The sequence below is a fragment of the Geotrypetes seraphini genome, chromosome 13 (genome assembly GCF_902459505.1).
Source record: "Geotrypetes seraphini chromosome 13, aGeoSer1.1, whole genome shotgun sequence".
Lineage (NCBI taxonomy): Eukaryota > Metazoa > Chordata > Amphibia > Gymnophiona > Dermophiidae > Geotrypetes > Geotrypetes seraphini.
The window spans coordinates 15,389,815-15,403,119 of NC_047096.1; the positions used below are offsets into that span (position 1 = coordinate 15,389,815).

The 13,305-nt window shown below is 41.4% G+C and overlaps 1 protein-coding gene across 12 annotated transcripts in view; it reads right to left on the reverse strand.

Annotated features, from left to right (window-relative positions):
* NAV1 (neuron navigator 1) overlaps positions 1-13,305 on the reverse strand; it is a 385,886-nt gene that overhangs the window by 56,334 nt on the left and 316,247 nt on the right. For all 12 annotated transcript variants that reach the window (XM_033917672.1, XM_033917671.1, XM_033917665.1 and 9 more), the window contains 6 exons: positions 12,221-12,359; positions 10,758-11,049; positions 7,599-8,304; positions 5,146-5,571; positions 3,910-3,951; positions 50-198 (listed from right to left, as the gene is read on the reverse strand). In XM_033917672.1, the coding sequence (XP_033773563.1) occupies positions 50-198; positions 3,910-3,951; positions 5,146-5,571; positions 7,599-8,304; positions 10,758-11,049; positions 12,221-12,359 (1,754 nt within the window). The remainder of the gene's footprint in view (positions 1-49; positions 199-3,909; positions 3,952-5,145; positions 5,572-7,598; positions 8,305-10,757; positions 11,050-12,220; positions 12,360-13,305) is intronic.

Sequence of the window (13,305 nt, forward strand, 5' to 3'; positions counted from 1 at the left end):
CATCAAAACTAGGAAAGTCTGTGCAACAGAAAGCAGAGGAGACACTGACCTATGTTGGTCAGTGGGGCTTTTCCAACTGGTGGCACAGCAAGCGGTGGAGGTGATGGAAGTGGGGGTGGGTTACTGGCCTCCTGCGACCCGCCAATCGTATGAGACTGCCGTCTCTCCTTCGTCTCGTCCTGGGAATGTGATTGGTACCTGTTGCGTCCAAAGCAAAAGAGATGCATAAAGGTGGTTTTCTTGAAAGCATATCCCTCGACAGATACATTTAATTTTGGAGTCACCATTGTGTCTTCCCCTGTACAAGAAAGAATCTATCTGATGTACTGCAGAGTGTGGTTGTGCTTCTTCTTACAACTAACAGACATCTTCACCTTTAATAATTAGGCCACCAGGACTAAGAATGCTACAGAGGCAACACTGGAGAAGAGGAGAGGCATTTTAGACATCCCTTAATAGTAACATTAACTGTTCGTGGTCCTTGTCAATGCTATGAAAGGGGGATTTGTTTTAACTGATAAGTATTAACATAAGGACATAATGGCTTTTATGCAACTGCATCTCTTGAAGATGTACTTTTATTTTTTACATGAATGAGTTTGTGGAAAAAGTGAGCGTGTTTTCATGCATCATACTTAAATGCTGTTGAGCTGTTTTGCATCTTATTACTTCAGCAAAGGTTATTTTGTATTGATATTCTTGAAAACCAATTTATGCTCATTAAAAGTGTCACTAACCAACATAAACTAGATTGCACCTGTTAACGCTTTCAGTGCGTATCAAGGTTTGCAAAAGGTTTAGTGCACGTTAACCCAGGGTCCACTAGTGGACAGATCCAGGATTTACATTTTGCAGATTGTGCAGAGAGCTGGAGTTTATGGACCCTTTGCCAAGCAGTACTGCTCAGATGGCAGAACTGATTTTGGAGGGGTCATGAAATGGGAGTAAGAAACCATGGGTTAGTAGTGAATGATAGCTAATACTGCCTACTCAACACAGGCTGTAAAGGAGCAAAAGAGAAATTGTAAGCCCCCTTCCTACCTCCCATAAAAATATGCACTTTCATACCAAAATTCTATCCTCCCACCCTTACCCCCATCCTTCCTTTACCTACCAAACTCTCAGAACAACTTTCACCTGTAACACCTTTGGCAACAGGGTGGATAAAAACCAATGATTTAATAAATAAATAAGATTTTTTAAAATGAAAAGCTTTTTGGGGGGAAAAATCTATCTAAAGATATTTTTCTGTTTAACATACATTATAGTCCAAAAGTTATTCAATTCATCATGAAATAAGAATTAGTTTTTAATTATGTAGCATGAGGCTGTATATCCATGCAATTTTTAAATCGTTTGGTAAGTCTTGATGGGTAGAGTAATGTCCACAATAATCCTGTTGTATGTGCTTGTATAACAACAGAAGAAGGGAATGTATCTCTTGCAAAAACAATTGATTCCTCAGGAAATACACATATAGCAGAATACTTACAGGAAGTAGCAGCAAAAGCAATAATAAAATGTGAATAAAAATTCAGATGTCTAGTAAGCAGTTTAGTCACAGAAAATGCTACAAATGTATCCAAGATGAGCAGAAATTTAAAAGAGCATGAAAAGAATACCAAGCTAATAACATTGTTGTAGTGCTCATTTACTGCACCTCCCAACCAAAGACTTCAGTGTCCCAGAAATAAAGACTAATATTGTTGAAATTGCTAAATACTTCCATAATAACCATTTTGCAGCAGCAGCTCTGAAAAGAATAGGTGGAACCAAGCTAACGTTTCCACAAGATGTTAGATGGAACTCTGTAGAGCAGTGGTCTTCACTAATTTTTATATTGGGGCCACTTGGCATTCAAATGAGATAAAAGGAGATCCACTAGGGTGTGTACATCACTTCCAGCCTGCCTTCAAACTTTTTATTGGGGTGGATGCTTCCAAATCCACTATCTTCTTCTATTGAGAAATGTCCTTCATGCATGTAGCTTTTCTTCCCATCCACTTCTCCCTTTCTGACCTAAGCTTGTTGGACCAAAGCTAGGAAATTATCAACAATCTATACTATATTTAAAATATTAATGACTCAACTCCTAATGCAAACTTCAGCCTTCAACTTACAGCTGAAGCTATTGCAAAAACTTTTAAAAATAAAATTGAACAAGTTCATTCACCACCACCATCGTCTCATCAACAATTAGATGCTTCTGCTCTTACTTTGTCTCCCAGTACTCTTTCAAAGTTCACTATTTCCTCAGTATCTGAACTTAAACTATTAATTTTATTGATGAAGACTACAATTGCTCCACATGAACCAATACCTACAAATATTTTGAAAAAAAATTTTATATCCTTGGCACCATTTCTTCACAGAATGATTTCAAATAGCTTTAATCAGGGTATAGTTTTTAATTTTAATTATAACTCGCTTTTCCCAAAGCGGCTCACAAGTATAAACATACATAATAAAAAATACATAAAATGCATATAAAACAATCACACAAATAAGTACCTGAACCTTGGAAATTAGCAATTATATTTCCAAAAATCAAGGACAGTCAACGATCGATCTTGGATAGTACAAACTAAAGACCAATTTCCAACATTAAATTCTATGTAAAGATTGCTGGAAAGCATGCCTTTAATGTTTTAAATGATTTTCTTAAAAAAAACACAAACGTTCTATCTCCTAATCAAACACGATTTCGTCCAAATCATTCAACAGAAACTTTGCTTCTTGCACTTACTACAACAGTAGTATGTCTTAAACCGGTTGTAATGATTTCTATAGATCTCAAAGAATTTGACACTATTGATCATGATATTTTAATAAGTCATCTAAGTGAAATTGGTATTATTGGCCTAGAATTGGAATGGTTCAACTCTTATCTGAGTGATAGAAACTACAGAATAAAATTAATGGGATCAATACACTGAGCCTTTTACTTTGCCTTGTGGAGTACCACAAGGCTCAATCTTTGCACCATTCCTTTTTAACATCTTTATGTCACCATTACTTACTCTTGCACAATCTATTGGCTTTACTATCTTTGTTTATGCAGACGACATCCAATTTCTTCATCCAATTGAAGATATTAAGAATCCTCAAGAAATCAACCGGAAGCTTGATCTGATTTCTTCTTGGTTATATACAAATCATTTATCATTGAACCCTCAAAAATCTAAAGCCTTACTTTTTACTACAAAGGATAATCAGTCCCTTTCTTCTCATTTGGTACTTTCTAATACTACCCTTTAACTTTCACCGACAACAAAAATTCTTTGTGCAATCGTTGATTCAAAACTATCATTTCAATCACAAATTTCCAGTGTAATACAAGAAAGTTATTACAAATTACGCTTAATTTGTTCAATATCACTTCTACTACCAGTCTTCAGGATACACCTAGCCAGTCAGGCTTTCAGGATATCGGTATTTTCCTTGGCTCCTGCTATTTACACTTTATCCAAGAAGAATTTTTGGATTTGTATTATTGTGGCATTCTTCTTTCTGGGTTTTATTACATTTGGAACATACATACATACATACATACATACACAGATCCATCCGATTTTATATATATAGAGATTTGGTTATCATCTTGTGGGCCACTTATGACTGTATCCACCTTTGTGAATTGTTTTTTTTTTTAAGATTATTGCTTTTAAGTTATTTGGATGCTTATTAAACTACAAACAGGTACATCTAATCTTCTGTTCCACAGTCTTTTTGCTGATTTGCTGGTTCGTTTCCTTTGTGGAACCTTTTGGCGCTATTTGGATTTTGTTGTTTTGTCTTCTGGGGGTTGAAGAGAACCAGGTCCCTTAGAAAATTAAAGGACCAATTGAAATGAGACCTTTTTTTAAATGGATTTCCAAGACAAACAAACACAAGGATAAAGAATTTTACCTGAGTCCCTTTTTGGGTAATGTGTTCCTGTCACGTTGAGAACTGTAAGAATTAAAACAAAGGATGCATCAGTTTACTTGCTTCACTTTTCGTGAAGTTCAGCACCACATTCACGGAAGGAATTAGGGAGATACAGAAAAGTGCAATTCTGTCATCAGGTTTATCTCATTTTGTTTTTGTGTCCCTCCAATTGATGGGGGCTCGCTGAGGCTCACCTCAGAGCAGGGGCGTCAAAGTCCCTCCTCGAGGGCCGCAATCCAGTCGGGTTTTCAGGATTTCCCCAATGAATATGCATGAGATTAGCATACAATGAAAGTAGCGTATGCAAATAGATCTCATACATATTCATTGGGGAAATCCTGAAAACCCGACTGGATTGCGGACCTCGAGGAGGGACTTTGACACCCCTGCCTCAGAGGCAGCAACGTCTGTGGGTTAAAATGTTACACTATTTCCCCAGTTTTTGGCCATGCAAACGGAACAAAAGTAAAAGATCTCTGGTGACTGGGGAATTGTCCCTGAAGAGACTTGTGACATGAACATGCAACACACACTGAGAAAAACACTAGGGGGTGGGGGAAGGGTTGGTAGGGATGCATTTTGTTTTTTTCAGATTTTATTTTTCTGTGCTGCTGTTGTTGTTTCGAAACAAATGTCATTAATGGTGGAAAAACTGGATGACATCACTCAAGAAGTGACCACTAAAATCTGTTTTAGCAAAATGGCATTTAGAAAAAAAGAAAAAGTTGCAATTAAATTTTTGTGACAGAACAAGGGATACGATGCAAAGCATTTGCTAAGGCAGTTTCCTAACAAAGGCTGGATTGATGTATTTTCAAAGGCCATACAAAAGTCTTAAATGATTGTAAAGTATTTTGACGCTATGTAAGTGGTCCTGCTTTTCCCACACATCCGTACTCATTTCTCTAAATTCCCCCCCCCCCTTTACTAAACTGCGATAGCGGTTATTAGCGCAGAGAGCTGCGCTGAATGTTCCGCACAGCTCCCGACAAACTACAAATAAAAACACATTAGCGTTAAACATGTAAATTAAAACGACAGGCGAAGCAATACAAGTGAAGCAATCAAAACAACAGTATATGTGTGTAGGTAAAATAAATAGCTTGGCTTTCCTGAAGCTAATTGGTTGAGATCTTTTTTCACTACTGTATGATTCTACTCACATTTTTACCGTGATATTAAAAGAACCGGCAAGAGTGCCCCGATTCATCTCACCTGTCAATCTGAGGGGCTTTGAGGTTACCAGTCCATCCTGCATCACTGGTCTCCTCTCCAGAGGGAGGCACAACAGTTCCCGGGTAGGAAATGGGCACGCTCATTGTCATTTGCAAGGACTCCATACTCCTGTGTAAGCCAGAGAGCTTAGGATACATTCTGGGCTCTTTGGAGACACTGAAGTTGCTCATGAGCTCCAGGCCCTGGGAGAAACTGGCCGAGTTGATGTTGAGAACTGGAGCTGGACTGGGTGTTAGGCAAGGTGTCAAGTGACTGCTTACTACAGACGCTACTGGGTGGATATCCTGCAGCTTGTTGGAATGTGGCTGAGGGGTATCAGTAGAAGAGGGTAAATCCAGGCTATTGGAGTTGACTTTGTCCAAGTTGGCCATGGAATGAGGCTTGCCGAAGGCCTTAGCTGTCGATCTGCAAGGGAGTAAAGAGACCATGTAAACTGAGTGGTTGAACAGGCTCAATCGAGACCTCAGAATTGAGTAAATAGCTCCCAATGCATTGTCTGGCTTACTAGTTGAAAAATCTTTTCTTTCAATTAGTAAAAATGAATCACATTGGCGTAATAAAGATCATCTATTTTGGATCTTTGGCAGCAGAACAGCTATGACATCATGTCCCTCCTCATCTTGGGCAAACGGTGACATCACCAGATGCTCCTTCAGCAACAACTGCCGTGGCCTCATCAAATTAACAAAGGGATTGATATTCAAAGTTTTATGGATTTGTGCGATTAAAAATCATCTGAGTTGCATAAATCTAGTCAGGAATTTCTGGCTCATGTTATGGAATACCGATGAGTGCACATCTTGCACTTACTCATTTAATTGCACATATAGGACTTACTCCCTCATTTACAAAACTATGGAAGCGGATTTTAGCGCAGGCCAGCACGCTGACGGCTCTGCGCTGCTCCTGACGCTCACAGGTTCTCTATGAGCGTCAGGAGCAGCGCAAAGCATTCAGCGCACCAGCTTGCGTTAAAAACTGCTTTCGCAGTTTTGTAAAAGGGGGGGGGGGATTAATTCTACAAATGGTGCTCAAAAACTGGCTCCAATTAAAAAACATGCCAAGCACTATTCTATAAACAAAGTTAGGCTTGATTTATAGAGTAGTGCTTAGCACCGGGATAAGCACATAACTTTAGGTGTGAGGTTTTACATAAACCCTGGTGTAAATCCTCGCACTTAAATTAGGCATAGATCTTTCTTAAAGCATGCATAAATTGCAGAAACACCCTCAATCTGCCCATCTATGGCTACGTCCCCATGATTAAATTTATGTCTGGATCCCAGAGGAAGGAGTGGCCTAGTGGTTAGAGCTACAGCTCAGCACCTTGAAGTTATTGGTTCAAGTCCCATGCTGCTCCCTGTGACCCTGGGCAAGTCACTTAATCCCCCTCCTGCCCGCTTGTGAACCCTTGTGAAAGAATAAAATATTGAAAGTAATATAAATTTCAGGTTTTTCTGGCCAATGACTGGAGAATGGAGCAGATAAAACTACGCTGATAGTTTAGTCTATGATAAGACTGTGCGTAGGCTCCAATTCTGAGGCCTTTTCCTGAATAGAGAACAGTTATTCTATGAAGTAGAATTTTGTAGATGCATCTCCTATATTGAGTGTAAAACTGTGTATCACGGTATATTGTATATATTGATTATTTGGACCACTCAGGGTGATAATATATTAGGTTGTCCCCTTGTGAACCCACCAGAACAGAGGAGGAAAAATGCTTTAGTACCTGAATGTAAACCACTTAGACAACCTTCATTGATAGGCAATAGATAAATTAAAATATGTTCATAAATTGCACCATTAGCACCCAATTATCAGTACTAACTGGAATTATATATGCTGTATATTTATATATAGAGACTATGGGAACTCACGGCAGCCATTTTGGATGAGTGATCTGCACGGGGCAGGAGTGTAGGAAGATCGCTCCTGCCCTGAAAGGCCGCAAGACCATCAAGTAAGGTCCAGGATGCCGGGGGGAAGGCGGGAGGGAGGCTGGAGGTGGGTCAGAGTCGGCCCACAAGTTATTCGCAAATTTTCAATATTCGCTTGCCGGCTCTGCCCCTAATCCCTGCGAATATTGAGGGAGGAGTGTAAACTTGAAAAGAAGCAGCCCGGTGAATGCAACAGCAATATGTAGTTTCATAGAAGCTTGCAAGATTTTTCTGCCAAATAAGGAAATATTAATAGAAAAAAGGAAAAAAAAAAAATCCCAACATTTTGAACTAGGCTTATTGAATCAAAAGCAGCAGAAGGTTTCTAGGAGAGTCACGAAAATTGATCTAATGGGTGGTTTCTATCAAAGGATATATCATGCAGTTGTCTATGGTAGACTTCTATTTTCTCAGAACACATGCATTTACTGGTTCCAAAGGTCAGCCAGAAAGGAAAATGTGAATTCAATTAAAACATCTGCAGGCTCATACCTGACAGGGGTAGTTGGGGGCACCTCGGATATTTTGGTAGAAGGCTGATGGGAGGGTAGAATTTTAGCACCGATGTCAGGGGATGAAATTGGCTTCAGAGAGCCACATTCGGAGTCCAAAGCTACAGACTTGGCTTTTGCTTTTTCCTTTTCTCTGTCTGTCTGGTTCACCGGAGCCACAGACGTGCGGACAGTGCCGATCTTAGATGGTTCCTTCAGGCGTGACACCGTGATGCCTCCCGGCTTGGTACTGAGAAGGCTGGGGTCAATGTTGCTGCTGACTGGGCGATTGCCGCCACGTCCACCGGTCACACTCATAGAGCTGGACTTTGCTGGCCGAGGCAAACTTCGATACTGAATGTTGGACCGGGCCCCTGGAGCAAGGAAACCAGGCTCCCCGCCGTTGGAAACATCCAGGCTAGTTTTCCTCCCAGTGGTTGGTTTGACCGGAATGCCAGAAGATTTCTGAATCTTGCTCATGGTCGCTGAACCCCCTGAGGTTATCACAGTTGCTGTGCCAGTTGCTGGAGGTGGTTTCTTGTACCCAAAAGAGCTGGAGGTTGATGGCCGAGCAATTCCAGATGGAGGTTTCTTGGCTTCCGCTACTCGATGGTCCCTGCCTGCATCCGACGAGGAACGCTGCAAGCCTGTGTTTTTTACAGCAAGTTTGGTTTTATCTGTGGCCTTTGTCTCGATTCTGCATGAACCTGGAGAGATGTGAAAAAGAGAAAACCGGAAATCAAAGAGGTTAAAAGCATGACTTTAAGCGCATTGTTGCCTTTCCTTTCACAACAGATAACAGAAGGAACTATGCTTTCACCTAGGGTGTGCAAGGGCCATAGTGGATAGATTCTCAACAGGCTGGATGTTCCTCTCTAGGAAGGTTCCTAGAGGATGGGTCCAAAGGGTATATCTAAAGTTCAGTCAGCCTCGTGGGGGAGAGGAAGAGCAAAGTAAGGTCCTGCCTTTCTGGTCCAATGGAGCATCTTTCTTGAGGAGAGCCCATGAAGGCTTCTATCATCTTTTGAATAAATTAGTATCAGTTTGCTCAAGAGCTAGTCCTTTGACACAGGAACTAGGAAGAGAGGACCTTGTCCTTAATATGAGGTCCTTGGAGAAAAGGTCATCCAAGGAAGTCTGACACAGGTGAATTCTAAGAGGAGGAACGAGTCCAACAGCCCAGGGGATTCCGGAGAAGAAGGGGACAGTGTTTATGCAGGAGATTCAGGCCACAAACAGGTTCTTTGGAGTCCAGAGAGCCCAAGAGCAGAAAGAAGCCCAATTGTCCAGATAGATATACAGGGAAAAGACAGGAGAGGTAAAGGGAGACAGACATCTACTCTTTATTCATCTGGGTGCCTCTAGATGTCCAGAGGGCATAACTGAACCAAAGCCTCTAGGCTCTAAGCGCTATTCTACAGAGGACGAGTGTTTTTATAGAATAATTCTTAGCGCCAAATTTTTCTGGTACTGAATTTTGAGTGCCAATTATAGGAAGCAATATAAGTCAAAACCTGGATGTCTCAATCCGTCCTCCTTTTTCTGGAGTCTTACGGTAACCCTATACACTTCACTCTCCGTATTCGCGGAGATAGGGGGATCAGCATGACCGCGAATACAGAAAAACCGCGAATAACTTTATGTATGTTATTCGCAGTTTTTCTGTCAAAAGCCCGAAACAAAGACACAAAACCGCAAATAACCTTACCCGTTCCAGAGAAGGGCCGCGATTTTCTCTGTACAACACTGAGAGGATCGATTCTCTCTGTGCATCGCTGGGAGGAGCGACTTCCTGCGATGTAAATTTGGGGGAGGAGCCTGTGCACGAAAAACCGCGAATAACCGAAACCGCGAATAAGGAGGGAGAAGTGCACTTACACCAAAGAGAATTATGTGATCTCAAAAACCTCATACAAGTTTCCAAGTTTCCAAGTTTATTAGTTTTTAATATCCCGATCATAAAATGAATATCTGACCGGTTTACAATTATAAATAGAGAAAATTAAAAGAAAAAAAAAAAAAAAAAACATAATTTAATATAGAATAGAGAGAAATAAAAAAAAGAGTGTAAAAGAGTAAATAGAGTGAACAAATATGACATTTACAGACAAACTAGAAAGTGAGGAAAGATGGGGAGGTGGGAAAAAGTTACATAATTAAAGAAGAAAAAAGGATATAGAGGGGAAAGGGGATGACACATAAGGGGTGGGGGCATAACAAAGAAGAAGGTGGACTGTTTCCAAAAAAAAAAAAAAAAATATGATTTTGAGATTAGGGTTTGTCGTATGCATCTTGAAAAAGAAAAGTTTTGAGATTGATTTTAAATTTTGGTAGTTGTAATTCATCACGAAGATATTGTGGGAGAGAGTTCCATAAGGTGGGTGCTGTTATTGCGAAATTAGTTTTTCTAGTGTAATAGGATTCTTTTAAGGATGGTATATATAGAAGTTTTTGCTCAGTAGATCTTAAAGAGCGAGGTGAACTTTGGGGTATTAATAATTTATCAAGAAATGAAGGTAAGTGAGAGTTTTTAATTTTGAAAGAGAGGAGAATAATTTTATAAGTTATACGGTGAGTGATAGGAAGCCAGTGAGCCTCTTTAAGGAGCGGAGTGACATGTTCGAATTTACCTTTTTTATTTATTAATTTGATTGCTGTATGTTGTATGAGTTGTAAACGTCGAATTTCTTTTTGAGGTAGACCGTTAAGAAGAGAGTTACAATAGTCTAAATGTGAAATGACTAAGGAGTGGATTAGAATATTAATTGAGTCTGTATTTAAAATAGAACTGAGAGTTCTCATCTTGACATAATGCAGGCTGGATCAGCATATGCTCCCAAGGAGAGGGGTGGGGTAGACACCATGCTTTTTCCCCCTCCAATTAGAAAAAAAAAATGACAGCTCCAGAGCTTCCAAGCATGAAACAGCAAAAGGTGCCCTGAATGCTGGAGACTTTAAATGGCATGGACAGACTACCCTGATAGCTCAAAGAGGAACCAGTGCAGAATGACATGCATTCTGTGGCTTATTAAGGAAAACCAAATCAAACTCAGGAAGACAGTCAAACAGCAGTAACTTCTAGCAGCCTGAATTTCTACTTACCGTTGAACCTTGCCATGTGAACTCACTAGTATTGGCGTTGGCGACACTGTCTCCTTACCTGCCACCTTCAGCATGCTCTGCGATGTGTGGGTGATGGGTGAGGTGATGGCCACAGGGGGGTTTTTGCCCTTCCTCAGAGATCCTGACTGCCCAAGAGTGACAGGCTTCCTCACGTCGCTTTTCGCAGGCTCCTCACAGCTCTCCGAGCGCTCACGTCTCCACCGAGAGCCGTGCTCCATCTTCAGGCTGCCACTGTCGTACTCCAGCTTACCAAGAACCTTCTCCTCTGACTCGCTGTACCAGCTCAGCCCACTCTCCACCAGCGAGCGTTTTTCAGAGTCTGTGCGTAGCTAGGGGTTTTAAACAAAACAATTCATCGATAAGTTCAAGCAACTATTAATCGGGGGGGGGGGGAGTCTCATCAAGTCAATAAGTCGCAATCTAAAATCAGTCTGTTTCGAGAAAAATATATTTATATTAATGACCACGAAGGGTCATTTTCAGCCTCGATAACCTGGGTAAAATGAGGCCTGAAAATTTACCTTCCTTTCAGCGAGAAAAAATACCCATGCTGCAAAGTGGCAGGAGAAAGATGGAGTTAGCAGAGGACAAACCAATTTTCATTTTGAAAAGCAGATGTAAAGTCCATGGGACTGAAATACTGGGGTGGCACCGTCCCCCAAATTTTCACATCTGGAACTCTATTTATTTTTAACTGTACTGATATTTCTATGCTATTATTTATTTACTGTTTCATTTATAGCCTGCTTATTAATTACAGAACAAACACAACATACAAAAATAACATTCAATACTGGCTCTCTTCCCCTAATAGTGGTTAAAACTAAAGCCTCAACACCCTGAAGTTGTGGGATCAAACCCACGCTGCTTCTTGTGACCCTGGGCAAGTCACTTAATCCCCCCATTGTCCAAGGTACATTAGATAGATTCTGAACCCACCAGGACAGAAAGGGAAAAATGCTTGAGTGCCTGAATAAATTCATATAAACCATTCTGAGCTCCCTTGGGAGAACAGTAGAAAATTGAATAAATAAATATTCACCTATGTTATTATGATTTTAACTGTCATCATCGCTTTGCACATGATTATAGGATTGTGGTTTGCAGTGGCATAGCGAGGGAGGGAGGCGTCCAGGGCAGTGGAACTCAGCATCGCTGTGTCCCTACTTTTCTCCACTGCTTGAGCCCCTCCCCCCCTGCGTACCTCTTGAAATGTTCACCGGCGCAAGAGGCATCTTCCGGCCTCAGCTCCCTTCTGATGTCACGTCCTGGTCCCACGACCATGTGATGTCAGAAGGGAGCCAAGACCAGCACAAGCAGGAGGTGGAAGAGGCTGCTCGCATCAGTGAACATTTCAAGAGGTACTCGGAGAGGAAGAAAGACACCAGTACCTTCGCCAAGAGAGTGCCGGGGCAGCCCCACGCACACACACTCTCCCTTACTATGCCACCGGTGGTTTATAAATGTTAATAAAAGATCACAGAGTGTGAGATAACTTACGGCTATGGCGGAGTTCCTTCGGGAAGCTGTGGGGGTGGAAGGCAGAGAGTTGAGGGAAGAGCTGGCATTGAACTCTTCCGAACTGAGATTATCAGAGGCATCGCTGAGGCCGCTACTGATGGAGCTGCTCTCATCCCAGCTGGAACACAAAAACACACATACGTTTAGCATTAGATCGGTTCCTCAGAGAGTGTCAAGAGGAACGAGGACCTGGTACCGCAGATCCAGCCTGAAGATCAACCTTCCACTCCAAGCAGGCATGTTGGTTACATGTTATTAGTCAAGCCATACATTGCATAGGTTGTTGCGCTTCATAAAGGTGGTTAATAAATCCCAATAAATAAGTCCGTATATCGCCAAAACATTTGGGCTCCAAAGCCGACCAGAGTTATTTCAAACTAGAAAATGACACGGGGATGGGAATGAATGGTAAACCTCAGTAAATCCACAGTAACGGTAATATTTTAACAGAATTACCATGGAGATAGGGTGGGAATGGGGACAAACTTTGCCCTGTGTCATTCTCTAACCAGTGTTTCTTCTAAGAGAGGGGTCTCAAAGTCCCTCCTTGGGGGCCGCAATCCAGTCGGGTTTTCAGGATTTCCCCAATGAATACGCATGAGATCTATGTGTATGCACTGCTTACAATGCATATTCATTGGGGAAATCCTGAAAACCCGACTGGATTGCGGCCCTCAAGGAGGGACTCTGAGATCCCTGTTCTAAAAGGACATTTTCAATTGTGGAAGAAAGGAGAACTGGACTGTTGATGACTTATTATTCATCAATGCATGAAAATCATAACAATATTTTGATTAAAATTTAGGCCCTCTTTTACTAAGCCGCAATAGAGGTTTCTACCGCGGCCCGGGGCGCTAAATGCGCCGACGCTTATAGGAAGTACTAGCGTGTGCTTATCATGGCTTAAAAGGACTTCCTACGGGATGTGCCGAGGCCTCCCGCAATAAGTCCCTAATCTGCACCGTGCAGCCAAATTTAGGCATGCTTTAGTTGCCCTGTATAGAATCTGGGGGATGGTGCATAACAATAAATGGGTTATCCCAGTGGGCAGAGCATGGGCATTT